The sequence below is a fragment of the Acartia tonsa genome, chromosome 5 (genome assembly GCF_053477335.1).
Source record: "Acartia tonsa isolate MP-2025a chromosome 5, ASM5347733v1, whole genome shotgun sequence".
Taxonomy (NCBI): Eukaryota; Metazoa; Arthropoda; class Copepoda; order Calanoida; family Acartiidae; genus Acartia; species Acartia tonsa.
Genome location: NC_137264.1, coordinates 13,191,700 through 13,208,438, shown reverse-complemented (window position 1 = coordinate 13,208,438; position 16,739 = coordinate 13,191,700). Strand labels below are relative to the sequence as shown.

At 31.9% G+C, this 16,739-nt stretch overlaps 1 protein-coding gene across 2 annotated transcripts; it reads right to left on the bottom strand.

Moving 5' to 3' along the window:
- Window positions 1-3,108: 3,108 nt before the first annotated feature.
- LOC145318795 (uncharacterized) lies at window positions 3,109-14,481 on the bottom strand. 2 transcript variants are annotated; one of them, XM_080160380.1, is made up of 4 exons: window positions 14,085-14,481; window positions 11,996-12,908; window positions 8,189-8,358; window positions 3,109-3,758 (listed from the first exon to the last, which is right to left on the bottom strand). In XM_080160380.1, exons 1-4 carry the CDS (start codon window positions 14,088-14,090, stop codon window positions 3,606-3,608), a joined length of 1,242 nt encoding a protein of 413 aa, XP_080016506.1. In that variant the 5' UTR covers window positions 14,091-14,481; the 3' UTR covers window positions 3,109-3,605. The 2 variants fall into 2 exon arrangements, with proteins under 2 accessions (XP_080016506.1, XP_080016507.1); XM_080160381.1 differs by having other exon boundaries at window positions 12,011-12,908; window positions 14,085-14,479.
- Window positions 14,482-16,739: the final 2,258 nt, after the last annotated feature.

The window sequence follows — 16,739 nt, the reverse complement described above, 5'->3', positions numbered from 1 at the left end:
TAAGATTTTTTTGTATGTAGCTTAAGATATCGATAACTACTGAACCAAGTGGTTTCTCCATTTTAGGGAAGCTTCCCATTTAGGAAAGGTCCTGGTCCCTGGAATGGTTTTAAGCTATTCTATCTTTTTATTCAAGTATGGGTATCCCAACAGGGATAAGTCAATATAAGCAATTTTACAATTGTTTTAATATTTAAAAAAGTTGAAGAAATGAAACAATCAATTGAGGTTTTATCTTTGATGAATTTCTCTTAAAGGGTTTGCCATAAAATTGCCAAAACCTGACCAAAACCATAAAAAAAACTTCCCTACAAAAAATGTAAACCCTTGAGCTGATTTAAAACTTGAGGATTTTTTGTATTCCCTCAGTTGTAGTCAGGGATCTAAGGGGATAAGACACTGTAAGATAAATTAATGTACATCCCAAATGATTATAAACAAAATTACCCTTTCTGTAGATTAATTTATTGGCTAAAAATGAAAGAAACCAATCAAAATTCAATACAAACCCCTTAAAAAATTATAATATTTGTTACAAAATTTTGGGTACTAGATTAATATACAGCCCAATGTCCTTTCCCTGCCTGCCTGGTTATAATTGAACTATGATATTGTTTTTAGAACAAACACTAGTAGAGAGTACACGAAATATGATTATCAAAAAGGACAATTTTATCCATAAGCAGCGCAGCAACAATAAGAAATTAACAAATAAGAACAGTAGATTGTTACACAGAAAATCTTTTTGCATGTTAAATAGTTAAACTACTCAGGAAGGAAGACGAATAAAGTCCCTCAAAAAAATCAGCATGTGATGTCATAAAAACGAGGGATTTTCCATCTCTTTTTTAGGGTTTTTCTTTCCCACTACTCCTCTCCTCATCCCTCATTTTTATGACGTCATTGAGGAACTTTCTTCGTATTCCTCAGGAAGTCCCCAAAGTTTTTGTATTCGTTGGCTTAACAACATTGGGGACTTTTATTAAATTTTTATTTGTTAGTTCAATAAGTTGAGTGTCCTAATGTTTCAACCACTAATTGTGATCTACAGAAGGGGTAATTTTGTGTATCATCATGTGGGATTTACATCAATTCGTATTGGCCTTTGTCTTATCCCTTTAGATCCCTGTATTCTACTCCATGATTGTTTGGTAAAAAGATTTTCTCAGCTATTATTTGTGATAATCTTCTGATTTTTTTTGTGAGATGATTACTCAGTTTAATAAGCAACATCCCAAAGTAAGACAAAGAGAGAGAATGAATGTTAAACACGTTTCTAGTATGGCTTCAAAACCGAATAATATCCAGTGGATTAGAACCAGTTCTCAGCCATACTGAAAAATTATGTATAGCATTCAGTTTTCCATGCATATAAAAATGTACAATTATAAGATTGAAAACAATTTTTTTAACCCATGCCTTCAGCATCTCGGGGCTAAAAAAACTAGTTTTAATCTAATAATTGTATATTTTCATATCCGCAGAAAGCTGTGTATAACACGATGCGATAAATAGCTATTACAGAAATACTACCACGGAGAATTTGTAGAGCAGCCACGCATGTAAAATTATGGTACCACTTGAGATAATAAAAGAAAAACAGTATGAAACACAGTTGGAATATTAAAGGGGATATTAGAGATGCTCACAGTGGCGTGTGGAAGGGGGGCGTCACCCACCTTAAACAAGATATTATAAAGGTAGATCATGGACATTAAAAGCTTTTATTTTGAAGAGGGGGTGGGGTTGGGTTAAATAAGGATTTTCAAAGATTGAGGGGCGTAATCCAATATATTTTCTAAAAAAAAATTTTTTTGGGGGGGGATCCCTTTAGCCTCCATATTAACGTCCTTGAGGGAGTTTTTCCACCCTCTAAAATGTTTCACACCCCCTGTTGAATTATTAGTCCACAAAAGTATTCGTTGGCTCAATAACTTTGGGGACTTTGAATTTTAATAGGTTGGTTTATTAAGTCGAGTTTCCAAATTTTTCAACAACTAATTGTAATCTACAGAAGAGATAATTTTCTGAATAATCATTTGGGATGTACATCAATTTATCGGTCATTGTCTTATCCCTTTATATCTCTGATTCATAGATATATTTTCTTTTGTAGAAAATATAAAATTGTACATCCTTTCAACTGTAAGAATGTTTATATCAATTTATATTAATTTAATCATATTGTAATATTCATTTATATTAACTTATAATTGTTATTTTAAATAATATAAGATAAACAACTTTGCTTTTATTATCATTGATTATAAGCAGGGATCTTAAGGGATAAGACAATGGCCCATTAATTGATGTACATTCTCAATGATGATACATGAAATTGCCCCTTGAGGAATTAACCAATCTCAAAACTCAATGAAAGTCCTCATAGTTGTTAAGTCAACCAATAAGAAAATGTTATTATAAAACATTGGGGACTAGTGTAATAAATAGAATATTGTCCCCTCCCTCCCTGGATTATGAGTCAACAAGGATAGTATTGTTGAAAGGTAGCGCTGCAATGACTAAAAAGATTAGTAAATTTTTTTTCAGTTAAGCTAAAGTATTGCTAGAGTCTTTCTTGTTTACAAAGTACAGCGATCTTGTTTGTTATCATACCTCTGTACAATCCTAATCCAATAGAATCATTAACCTAGATGGTCAATCAGACACAATAATTCAACTATGTATAAGCTGACTAACATTTAAAGAAGGAGAAAAAAGACTGCCCTTTCAAACGAAAATGTTAACACTCTCTAACCAGTAATGTGGTCGGATTGTTCTAATTGGGGATATAGGCTTCCTAAATCCATTCATATTTCTTTTTTTCTTTAAATAATTTCGAAAATAGCAACAAAAGATTACTAAACCTATTATTTGACTATCATTAGTTTAGCTGTTTTAGAGATTTTATTGGACACAACCAAAGAACAAGTGTAGGGCTAATTTTTCTTGTATCGAAGGTTAACTCTACAATCCTTTGACAAATAGCCTAAAACCTACCCGAACCAATACAAAACCACTTATCTTTATTTAATATTTTAAACTAATCGTTTTCGCCGTTAACGAGATCTAACTTAACAAACCAATCAAAAAAATTAACAACTAAAATTTTATTTTCATTTTTTTATTTATTCTTTGGTTTCTAATAACAATAACTTAATCATATTAATATATAATTCCTAAATTCATTAACAAAAAATGAATTTTAAATAAAAATGATTAAAAACAACAAAAATAACCATAAAAAATTAAATCAAAATTACACTAATATTTGATTCATAATGATCTAAAAAAAATCTATAAAATCACATTATTTTATTAATTTATATTTTTTCACTAATAAAAAGGTCATTTTTAAATTAATGTTCCTCATATTTTTTCACAAAAATTTATTTTAGTTTCTTTTTCATCACTGGGATTTTTTCTGAAGGTATTTTTTTGGATCCCAAGAAAATTTTTCATTTCTTAATTTTGTTACATTTTCTACATTAAAAATGTAGATTTTTTATTGTTTTTTTCACTGATTAATTAACAGTTTTGATTAACTGCCGTTTTTATTGACTCTGATTTTTAAATAATGTTTTCTTGGAGAAATCGGCCGCTGTTTACTCGCAGTCAATATCCTCATCATCTTCTTCCTCCTCTAGCATAGTGGCGCGGCCACCGCCGTGCTGCATATGACCGCCACCGTTCGGCTGGTCACCCTCCGTCTCCTCCCGCTTGTGCTTGGTCCGCCGGTTTTGGAACCATACTTTCACCTAAACAAGAAACAAAACGTTAGTAAAATTAATTTTAGAGTAGCTGCGCTACTCAAGGGTCTTAACGGATGATACAATGGACGATAAAATAATAAAAATCCCCAATGATGATAAACAAAATTACTCATCTTTAGTTTAAACTTATTAGTTGAAAAGTTTGGACACTGCTAGTTTAAAATCTTCCGATCATAATTCTATTAAAGTACTCAAAGTTTTTGAGCAAACAAATAAGAAGATAAAGTTATAAAACTTTGGGTACCAGTGTAATTTACAGTCCAATGTCCCCTCCTTCCCCAAAATGGAACTACTAAAATAATGAAATTCAATGCTAAAGAAAGAAAAAAGGGGTTAAATATTTTTAAATTAGCAATTTGTAATTTTAAAAAGATTTTCACCAGAGATCGCCATGATTGCCCTTTAGCTAATAATTAAATCAACTCTAAAATATCAGGGATAAACCATTGCAGGATAAATTATTATTCCCCCCTAAACCAAGAATCTATCTCAGCATCTCTTACTATATTAAGCATATTTATATGATTTTTCAGTATGGGTGAGAACCGGTTCTAATCCAGCGGATAATAATCGGTTTTGAAGCCATACTGAAAAAAAAACTTATTATAGTTCCCACTACCCTATAATTCTGATAAAACCTTTTTACCCCTCAAATAATGTTGATATTTTGAAAGGTTTATAACAAAAGTGTATAATTACTTGATTAGCATAGTAAAAAAAGCGGTGTGGGATGGGGGGGGAGGTGGCTACTCTGTAATTTCAAAAATTAAGAAAAAGGCGATGAGATTTTTAGGAGGGGGGATAAAACTGAAATCAATTCTTTCTTAAATAAAATGTTTATATGTTTATGTGACTTAGAACTGTTAAATTGAGGACTTTTCAACCTAGCTTTTTTTTGGCTTTTCAAGTGTTTTTGAAATTGTGCAAAAAAACATGAAAAATTAAACGAAGTTGAATATTTTGAAATCCTATTCTTTAATCTATTTTAGACTTTTACACATTTAATTTTTGGAGGATTTTTAAACAAAAATAGATTTTTTTGCGCTCGCTGTTTTGGAAGAACTTCTGACTATATAAAGCTTGAAGAGAGTTGGAAATTTATCTTAACTAGAATCTTCAGAGCTGCGGGTTCGATCCTTAAACTCTGTCTTCACATTTTTTTGTCAACACAATTGATTTAGTTAATTTGACGTTTTATGATATAAGCAAAAAGGTGATTTTTTTATCAAAAGTTTTGTAAGATTGTTGATAGAATATTAACACTTTTAAGGAATGACAAATTAAGATATTTTTAAGTATCGAACCTTGGCTAATAATCTTTAGTTGTGATCTTGAGACAACCAAATACTTGTGTTCAACTAAACGCGAGCATTAATTTTCAGCCAACCCAAGAAAAAAAACTAGTCAAGATTTGATTCACTGTGAGATTTTTCCCTCCGTAAAGGAGTTTTAAATTAACTCAACATGATTAGAAAATGTTTAAACCTATTATAAATTTAATTGATCTTCATTTAGATATCATCTTTAATAATTTATGTGTTTTTTTGGTTTAATTAGTTTAATTAGAGAATAATTTTAATGACTTTTTAATCAGTGTTTTGTTTTGAAATTGCATTTTTATTTAACTGTGAATTTTGAAAGTCAAGTATGTCTAAAAAGAAGGAAAGACCATTCATTAGGAAAGCAAGTTTTTTTTAGGCTACACAACAGAATTTTTACATCACTTTTTTGACATCTTTTTTTACCAGCCCTCTGCAATGTCAAATTTGGCCGCAAAAAGTGTAATTAATATAAACTAGGTAAAATAAACTGATTTCCCCTGAGGCCTAACAAAAACTGGTTTTAATCCTATAATTTTCCATTTTAATCACTACGGAAAGCTGTCTATAATACGATGCGACAAATAATTATTCTTTCAAATTTGTGTTTTCAAAAAGTTCTTAGCTTTAGAGACTTTTCCTAATTAAGATATTTCAAAATGCAGTTTTTAAAAACTGTTTGTTTTAAATTAATGATGAACAAAACAAATGAACTTAAAATTAAAACAATTTTGCACCTTTATTGAAGCAAATTTGCATTAAAATCTGTTAAGAATTATAAAAACACAAAATGCATAAAATGCAATTGACATGAACAGTGGGCGTTGTTGGGCTTAAAACAAAAATTAATTGAAATGTTTTTCAAGTTCTAATTGGCTATTTAGATGGGCAGATAGTTGAGATATATCCAATGAATTTTTTCCATTATCTACTTATTAGTTCTAATTCTAGTATTTAATTAGATAAATATGTAACAAAGATTAAGATTTATGTCATAGATTTTAGTCATGATTGTTAAAATCCCTAAAAAAACTGTATTTTAAGAAAAGTTTTTTTTCTATGAAAACTAGAAAAGTTCTATGAAAACTAGAAAAGCAGTTTGAGTTTGGTTATTGGAAATAAAAACACAGCAAAAGAACAGAAAGCAATTTGTTAGCAGATGAAATGGGTTTCAACTACTTGGGCCAGGTAGTTGTCTGGATTATACATCTATACTTATACTTTTATTGTTAAAGTTTCTAAATGTTATGAAAATAATGATAAAAAGTTTATGAAACTCTAAACCCCTGGACTGAAGCCTTTGAGGTAAAGGATTAGATTAGTTCAGATATTAAATTTCAAGGCATATGATTGAATTTTATTTTTATCAGGCATCAAGTGATAGGTCATTGGCATTTAGAATATTTGGATCTAGTGCAATTCACGGTAAAATATTCCTGGTAACAACTATTTAGTAAATCTATGACTTTTAAAGGATGCTAGCTGCCAAACGGCTGAACGTACATATAATGTTTTAAGCGGCATAAAAGAGCCTACAAATAATTTTTCATATTTTACTAAATTTTCAATTTCTTTATTTCTGATTTTATAAAGTTTGCCTTACATGCTTAAGATTTTATCTTGTTTATAAATTTTGTCATTCAATTTGACCTTTTAAATCTAATCCTTTGAAAAGGGGGGAGGATTTATAAATTTCTTTAATTTAAAACTAGATTAGGTAAGATATTGATATAAAAAAGATAGGGGGATTCTTGTAGATATAGAAATATTTTTTCTTATCCCCCCAGGGGGCTATTGAAATAAGTGGAAACTAATAAAAAGAAGTTTTGTTCCATTCAGTTATTTTAGAAATATACCAATACCAATAAATATATTTAAGAGGGAAATTTTTTATACAGAATATTTGGAAAAATATTCACAAAACATGAGAATTTCATGTGATTTGTTGAAAAAGTGACAACAATTTATTTTATGAATTGCCTAAATTGAAAAAAAAATCCCCCAATCAACCCCCCATGGCCCCCACCTCTCCCCCCCCCCCCCCCCTGCTATGAAAATTAAACAATGCTTGGCTGTAAAAAAAATTATTTTATCCAATCACAGATCAGAAAATTGTGTTCAGCGGCATTTTTATTTCAAGCTTCAGTGAGCATATGGAATTTTTGAGGATTTTTTTTCTATTATAAAAATTACAACCAATTTAGTTCTTTTAGAATAGTATTATTTTATTTTTCTGACTTAAATCAATATGCTTATTTATAAAAGTACACTTACAAAAAAGAAACTTATTTTTTTATTACTTTTTTATGCAAATCTATAAAACAGGAAGTTTAAGCCCCCTTTATTACATACAAAAAAAAAGGAAATTAATTGCCATTTAAACAAAATTTGTTCCGCCTTTATAGCATAAAAAATGCACAGTAAAGGTGTTAAATACATAAATTTATGCATGTATAATATTGTATAAAGTGTTTTAAATGTGTTTTTTTTTATTATATTTTGATTTATTTTTCCGTTAGAGAGAAATATTAATGCTGGAAACAAGGATAATAATTATGCAGGTAAGCGGGTACATTGGCCTGTTTATTTCACTAGTCCCCAAAGTCTTATAATAACGTTTTCTTATTTGTTGGCTTAACAACTTTGGGGACTTTTAATGAATTTTGAATGGTTGGTTTATTTAGTTTAGTGTCCAAATGTTTCAAACACTAATTGTAATATACAGAAGGGTTAATTTTGTGTATAATAATTGTACTGTTGAAAGAGGATTTCATACTTAAAGGCGGACGGATTGACATTATCTAGTTATAGAGTAGCTGCGCTCCCCAGAAAAAAAGGGGAGTGTTACTAATTTAGTCATTTATAAAGAATACAACAATATGTAAATATGTAATATGCAAATTAACTTTCTTTACAAAATTTAAATATTGACTTTTTTCTATTCATATTCATATTTAAAGTGTTGGTATTCATTAATAATTAGTTATATTTAAAAAATTAAAGTTGGTATCTTTTTTTTTAATTTTGGGGGATTTAGGATGATACAATGGTTAACAATTTTGCCTAATTTTCATAAATTTGGGGTAAATGTGTTACCTGTGTTTCTGACAAGTTGAGTGACTTAGCAAGTTCCTTTCTCTCCTGTCCCACAACATATTGATTCTTCTCAAAAGCTTGCTCCAGCTTCAGCAGCTGGGAGGGGGAGAAAGCAGTACGGATTCTCTTCGGCTTGCGGAAAGGCAGCAAAAATTCTGGTAAATGAGGTCCTAAAAATTATGAAAATCATTAGCTTAAATAATAACCTTAAAATGGAAGAAAAACATATAATTTTCAAATAAGTCAGCAAAATCTAATATTTTACATCAATTTTTAAATTAAATTTTTCAATAAGAATCAGATTTCCAAAATTTGTGCTAAAATAAACATCAAATAAAACTTAAAGTTGAGAACTTTTACATTTAAAGCTGTGACCTCAATTAAGCTTTTAGACAATTTAGAGATACAAATTTAAGTTTTGTGCATTTAATGGGTTATAACACAAAACTTTGCTTGACATTTTAAATTAGAGAAAACACCGAGAGTTGCAAATAATTACTTTTAGTTGGATTGACAGGGTTATCAACTTTTAATAATATTTTTTTTCTTCTAAATTTTATCCGGTTATTGTAGAGATTCTTTAATCTGTAAAGTGTAGTTTTTCTAAAAATTTTGATAAATTAATAGAATAATGAAAAGTTTCAGATTAATTCTTTGGCACCCCTGTTGAAAGATCAATTCCCTGGTGTAATCCTGAGAGCGCGGCCATTATTTGTCTGGTTTGACAGGTTTGTAGTTGGCTCCCCGCTGGCCTGGCCACGCGCATACTCCCAAACTGTATAATTACCCCCATACCTCACCACCCAACCCCCTTTTTTAAAAATACATTATAACAATCAAACTTAAGCAAAGAAGACAATTTGTTTAAAAATATATATATAAAAGTCTTAAATTAATAGAATAAAAAAAGTTTTATTTCAAAATATATTTTTTGGTGAAGTAATTATAATGTTTAGTATTCCAGTCCTGCTTTGACTTAATCATCTCATCATGGGGGCTTTAAACCCTCCCCCCCCCCCCCCCAATATACCAAAGTTGAGAATAGAAAACAATTAGTTATTAGAATCTCCTATTATTTAACGATTTTAAACTGTCTTAAAAAAAAAGTATTTGTCTTGAAATGTATATTTTTGACTATTTTTAATAAAAAAGAAAGATAAAAGCATATGAATATGCTAAAAATCCTCCAAATTTTATGTAATAAGCTATGGTGAAAAGACAATTTTTATGATGTTATACTGTAAAATATTCCTAGCCCATACCATAACGCTGAAATTGGGTGGTACTCCCTTGAGAGGCGGGGCTGGGGGGGGGTCACAAAATTACAAATATATTTTTTTAAAGCAATTTTTGTGAATTTTTTCATCATTAAACTTTATAAATTTTCTATAAAACATCATCTGAGATTCTTTACAAAATTACACAAGTCCCCAAAGTTTTATAATAACGTTTTCTTATTCGTTGGCTTAACAACATTGGGGACTTTTACTGAATTTTGGTTTGTTGGTTAATTTAGTTGAGTGTCCAGACGTTTTAACTACTAATTGTAATCTATGAAAGGGACAATTTTATGTATTAACATTGGAAATGTACATCAATTGTCTTATCCTTTTAGATCCCTAAAAGAATGTAACTTTTTTGAAGATCCCCCTATATATATTCATGCCCCGAGGGGGCAATAATCTCCCAGATTTTACACTATCATTTCATATATATATTCTTATTTTTACATACCCCCCCCCCTAACAAATTTACTGTTGATTACATTGTAATATTTCATATTATTACAAAAGCAATTTTTATAAACTACAATTTAACCTCTTCTAATTAAACTTTAATTATCATTTAATTACCAAAGCATTAAATTTCAATTTCAAATTTTTAACCTCTATTATTTCGAGGGAGGGAGGGGAAATTGGATAGTAAATTATACTGGTCCCCAAAGTTTTAGAAACATGATATCTTAATTGGTGGCTTAAAGCCTATGGGGACTTTTGATTCGGTTGTATCCAGACTTTTCCGCCACTACAGAAGGGGTAATTTTGTTTATTGTTTTTGGGGTTAAACATAATTTTATTGTCCATTGTCTTTTCCATTATTGAAGATACTCTTATACCTATGTATGAGTGTGTGTGTGTGTGTATGTGTGTATGTATGTAATGCAACCATGCAGTAAATTCCCCCACTCTCCCCCCCCCCCCCTCCGCAAGAATTTGAGAAGCTACAAATTATATTTGCTTGTTATCTTGTTTACTCAATTTACCCCTCCCCCCTAACTCATACCATCTATCTATCTATCTATGAAGCCAATCTCAAACCCAATTTTCATGCACCTTTAAAGTCATACAAGATTTGCAATTCCACCCCCCCTCTCTACGTTTGCCACCAAAAATATAGAGGAATGGGGGGAAGGGAAAGAGAGTATGATATAGTGAAATGAAAACTATGTTATCATCATTTATCAACTATCTTTCTCTCTCTCTTTCTTTCTCACACACACTCACTCTCTTTCTCTCTCTCTATTTCAAACAAATATTTTATAGTTTAATATTTCACGAAATGAAAAGTATCATATGATTTCTTTTAAAAATAAGATTTTATGGGGGGGGGGGGGTGGGGAGTTAAACTGGTGAATATGCTTAATTAAGCCCATTATAAATACCTTTTCTCACGTATAACCCCCCCCCCCCCCTTCTTTTGTATTTGATTATGTAGGTATTGTGTTTATAACACCCCCCCCCCCCTCTTAACAATCTTTTTGAAATACATACATTCATGATAAAAGTATATACTTGAATAGTTTTAAAGTTAGACATAACCCCCCCCCCCCCCCTCCACCCGACCTTCTCCTTTAAAATAGACATTTTTAAGCCCCATTTCTGTTCTAAAACCACAGTTTAATAACAGTCACGATTTGTTCATTGATAGGAAAAAGATATACACCTAAAAACCTCTCTTTTTAATATCAAATCATCATTCAAATTCTAAATTGTCTACCTTTTTTATATTATTTTAAATTTGATGCATTTATGGATTGCATACTCATTCATAGGTATACCTATTTTTTTCATAGTTATAGCTACTTAAACTATTAAGCTAACTGCTCCCCTAATTTTTTTATGATAAATGACTTTATTTAAAAACATTTCTTACATGACATCTTGATTCTTATCTAAGTAGAACTTTATAATATATTCTAGTTCTAAAAATGAAATATATTTATCTATTCAATGATTAGCTAAACAAGATATTATCTAGTTATATTTCATATGAATGCTGTTTTGATTGGCCGAAAATAAGATTTATTCACTGTACAATTAGATATGGGGAAAGTATCCCCCCCTCGACCTCCCCTAAATAAATTTTAGGGAGGGTAAATCATACACATACTTAAATCTAAAGAATCATTGCATTAAATTCAATTGTTGCCCTTTTAGATGGAAAATTTGGGGGGGGGGGGACTTTTGAATTGTATGTAAGGATAAAAGAAGCTTTTTTTTGCCTTACTATAACACATTCAAATTGAAAGCCATTGTCATTTGATCCGGATTTAGTAAAGATTGCCTCCAACAAAGACCGGCAAATTGGGGGGGGGGATAAATTGGGGGATAAATAGGGGCACATTGGGGAATAAATGGGGGTATTTTTAGGGGGGTAAAAAGTCATTGATGTTTAAAAGTAGCAGAAGGCTTTTTTAAGGCATATTGTGTGGTATAAAAGAATACTTATATGTAGATTAAATCAAATAATAAAATTATAAAAATGGTCCAAAAATAATAGGAACCTGTATACCCTTTGATAGTATACCTGAAAAAAACTCACCTCCAGGGAACCTGTGCCGGTTGATGAACCAGGGGTAAAGGGGGTACTCGCGTGGCGGCGGGATCATCTGCCCCCGCATGTCGTGCAGACCGGGCAGGCCGGGCAACCGCGGCGGTAGTCCGGCCAACATTGCCGGCGGAAGTCCATGAGGAAGGTTGAAAGGAGAGCCGGGCATGCCGGGAAAGCCGGATGGTAAACCGCCGGCGGCGGCCGCAGCTGCGGCTTCGCCCATTTTGGTGGTGGAGTCGTATAATGCTTTCAGCGAGGCAAGACGGTCTAGGTATGAAAGATTGGCGGCTCCGCCCGGCAATGAAGTAGGCGGGAAGGCGGAGGAAGGTGGCATACGGATTCCAGGTGATGATGGCGGTGATTCGCCGCCGCCGTTCAAAGCCTCGTGATGCAGGCGGGACGAGCTGAGATTCACAGGTGAGGGAAGACTGCGGTTGTGTTCGGAGCCGCCGGAGAGCGGGCTGCGCGGAGCATGCGGTGGTGGGGGCGGGCTGCGGTCGTCGCCGCTTGTATTGCCGGCGGCAGCTGCTGCCTGCATCATCATTCTGTGATGGTGATTCAGCAGGGAAAGGGGAGGCGGCGAAACGGAGGAGGAAACATCTACAGGCGGTGAAACACTGCGGGACCGCGAGGCCGGCGGAGAATTGCGATCATTGTCATCGCCGGAATATCCGCCGTTCTCCTGCCGCGCCGCTCCGACAATAGAATCTATAGAGAAGCCTAAGCTTTTGCGTTTGGTGCTGGAAGCAGCTAACAATGTAGCGGAATGGGCTGTGGATAGCGCTAAAGCCGCGGCGTGATGGCTGAGGTGCGGCTGCGAAACAGCCAGGCTGGCGGGGTAACCGGGCATTGAGGCGATTGAGGATGGCAACAAAGACATATTTCCGACCTAAAAATAATAAATGTCAAATCAAAAAAAGAAAGAATAGTTATACACCGCATCGTATTATAAACAGCTTTCCGCGGATGTAAAAATGTATAATTATAAGTTTAAAACCAGTATTGTTAGCACCGAAGGCTGAGAACCATTTCTAATCCAGTGGATATTAATCGGTTTCGAAGCCATACTAAGAAAAAAAAACTTTATTTCCATTTAATTAATTTAAACCAATTAGTTAAAATATGTAATATCATTATTCCCTATAACTTCGACATAAATCTTTTTTAGACAATTAAAATATCCCATTAAAAGGAGATTTACAATGGCATTAAATTTTAAGATATTTTATCCCCAAAAATTGACAAATAAAAAATCTTCCAAAAATATTGGGCAAATATTTTTTCAATTATAAAAGTTAATTGTTTTTAATTTAAGAAGCTTATTGGGGGATCAAGTTCTGAAATTTGAAAATGCCGGCGGCTGATTTGTTCTATTAGAGGAGCGGATTAGGAGTTAATCCTTTGATACTTTTGCGGTTTTTGAGTATCTAATACTCACGGCCGTTTCTCTAAATACTTATTAAATTTGGGGTCATATAATATTATTTAAGGTCGGCTTTTTTGTTTTCTTTTAATATAGAATTATGACACAAAAATAATAACTTTAAAATATATTAGCCTCTTCAAACATAGCCTCCAGTAACATAGCCTAAAACCAACCCAAGATAATTATGAAGCTTCCTTGAAAAGTACAACCAAATCGTACAAGTATTTTTCGAGCTCTTTAGCTTCAGACAACAAATTACCACTTTATCTCATAGAAATAAATTAGGCTAAAGTTATATCAATTTAGGTTTTTAAATAAGTAATAGTACTTATTTAAAAATTAAGTTATCTAATATTTAAAATTAATGAAGTATTTTGATAATAGATAATTATAATTTAAAGACCTTATTATTAATTAAAAGCTCTGAAACAACTAATGATATTTAAAACCAAATGTTATTAAAATATATTTTTGCTTACTTAACATTTTTAAAATTAAAAGAAATTTTATATATGTTTTCATTAAGATGAATTTCACATTTTTGTTTTTTTCCAAATGTGAAATTTTTTATATTAATATAAGATGAAGTAATTTCTATTAAATTAAAAGATTTTTAGAAAAATTATGATAAAAACTTACCGTCATTTCAACATAACTAAAAAGTCATACAGATTTAAAAACTTTCTCACTTCAAAACTAAAATTGTTCTCAGTTAAAAATCACAATTAACTTTATCTTATTAAGTTCAATTTAAGGTATTAAATTCACTTTTATATTATGAGTCACTCTTTATATAATGTATATATAATATACTAATATATGTATATTAGTTGAAATATAAAGTAATATTGAGGTATATAAAAGTAGTCAATATAAATGCACAAAACCCACAAAAGGGGAGTGGGGTGCGCGTTATAGATAGATAGATAGATATTAGTGCAGGGTAGCAGCGGGGCTGTGGGTGCACGTTTGATAGTGAGCGGAGCTATACTGAATGATAATTCTATTAAGCAAGTGGCTGCTATACCATAGCAGGGCTATTAGAGCACTGATAGCTCAATATGGACGGGGGCGCGGGCGCGGCCCAAAAGGGAATGGGGGGATTAAAAGAGAGAGGGGGTGGGGTAGGAGTGGCGCTTCCAATTAATCCCTAACAGCCAAGTCATCACACATTCAATCCCCCTGTATATATACACACACTATCCTAGCCATGCCGCAGCGCGCTCCCATTGGTCGGTGCACCCAATTTAATCGATCCTCTGATTGGCTAAACAATTACTAAATGCCGCGCTGTGATTGGCGCATTTTTTCTAATTGACCCCGTCCCATTGGTCGGGGGAGTGGAGAATTTGGCGCGTAATTCTCTGGCACTTTAACTAAGACAGCTATATACTAAATGCTGTTTGTGTTTTTGGGTAACCAATCATTTGGGACAATTTAGGACATTTTTAGCTTTGAGACTACTTTTATTAGAAACCATATTTAATTCTAATTTGATATTTTAATTTTTTTGATGTTATTCAAGCACTTTTAAGGCTAGAATCATCCAAAAAGGCCGAAATTTTGTGCTACAAGCACAAAAATGCTATAAACTGGCTAGGGCTCAATTTCAAACTCTCTCCCCTCCCCCCATAAACATGAGGATAGAAAACAAACATGATTAACCCCTCTTGTGTGCTAGGGCAATTTAGTTAGCGGGTAGGGGGGGGGGGGGTGTGATGGCATTCCCCGTCATGATATTACAAAGCCTAAAGGGAAGAGATATTTTCACTAAATAACTTTACAGTTTAATAGCAATTAATGTTTAAACCAATAATTATAGGGACCTAGAAATATATACTTATTTATTGATTATACCTACAATTTTACAGTTAAATTAAACATGATTTCAACTCAAATGTAAAGTAAAACCTTAAAAAAATATAGTTTTTCATATCTTTTTTTCGTTTTTTATCGCTTTGTCTATCCTTATACTAAAGTAACAGGATGTTTGTCTGTGTGTCTGTCTGTGTGTCTGTGTGTACCGAAGGATCTCGCTAACCGCTGAACCGATTGGGTTCTCCTTAACAGGGTAGATTCTCATATGTCCCGGGAAGGTTTAAAACTATTTTGGGGGAGGGTACCACCACCCTCCCTAGAGAAATTAAATTTTTAAAAAATTTATTAATTTTAGAAAGAGAGTTCAACGAAAAATAAACTTCAAACGTAAATTTTTTTAAACTTTTTCTTTTAAAATCTAAAATAAGAAATCGAATTATCAAATTCGACTCTCTCCTCCTCAAGTGCCCCTAGAGGCCTCTAGGGGCGTAGCCGCTAGTTTTTTAATAAAGTAGTTTACTAAATTAAAGATTTTGATAGAAAAACTAAATAGCTTTATTCAAAAAAAACGGTTGATAGCGCTAACATTTACTATTTAAATAAATACTAGCGGCTGGGTCCCTAGTATCGAAGGGTTCTGTAATCAAAGGGGATAAGAAGGAAAGAAAAATAGCCTGAAACCAACTCAACATAATTTTTTTTTTTAAATTGCCTGAAAGCTTCTGAGAACCTATTTGAACCTTCCCTAAGTGAATAAAATATAAATGAATCTCCCTCAAAAGTAAAAAATAATATAATATTTACAAATTTTTTCAATTTTTAATATTACATAGGATATAATCTTAATTATAAAAAAAATGTTTTTATATACCAATTTATAAACCAATTTTGTTTGCTCGGGTCTTTGGCGCCTCGGGGCTAACAAAACTGTCTATTGTCTAAAATACGATGCTATACATGATTTTTCAATATAGCTAAGAACCGGTTCCAATCAAGCGGTTATTAAAGCCAATACTTGAATAATTTTTCACCATTTTCCTATCCCTTCTGTGATTAGAATGTAATCACCGCCCATAATAAACAATTATTGATTATTGATGGATCACAATTTACTTCTTTTTTATTAAGTAGCACAGCTACACTATAACTTTAACACATGTCTGTCCGTATATCATAATACGTACGTCTGTATTTCTGTAATGTTCTTCACTATATCAAAATAAACAAATATTGAAACTAGAAAGAATTTATTGTTTCCTATAATAATTATTTTAGTAAATAAGGTTTTGTGATTTTAAAGATATTTTATACTTTTACAAAATAAAAAGTATATTTTTTAAGGTACCATTTTTATCAGAAATTTATTTAAAAGAAATAAAAAAATTAAAATTAAAAGCATTAAAACCAATCAAAATATTAAATTGCAAAAATAGATTGAGAATTACATAGTAGAAAAAAGAAGTATAAAAGGTTTTG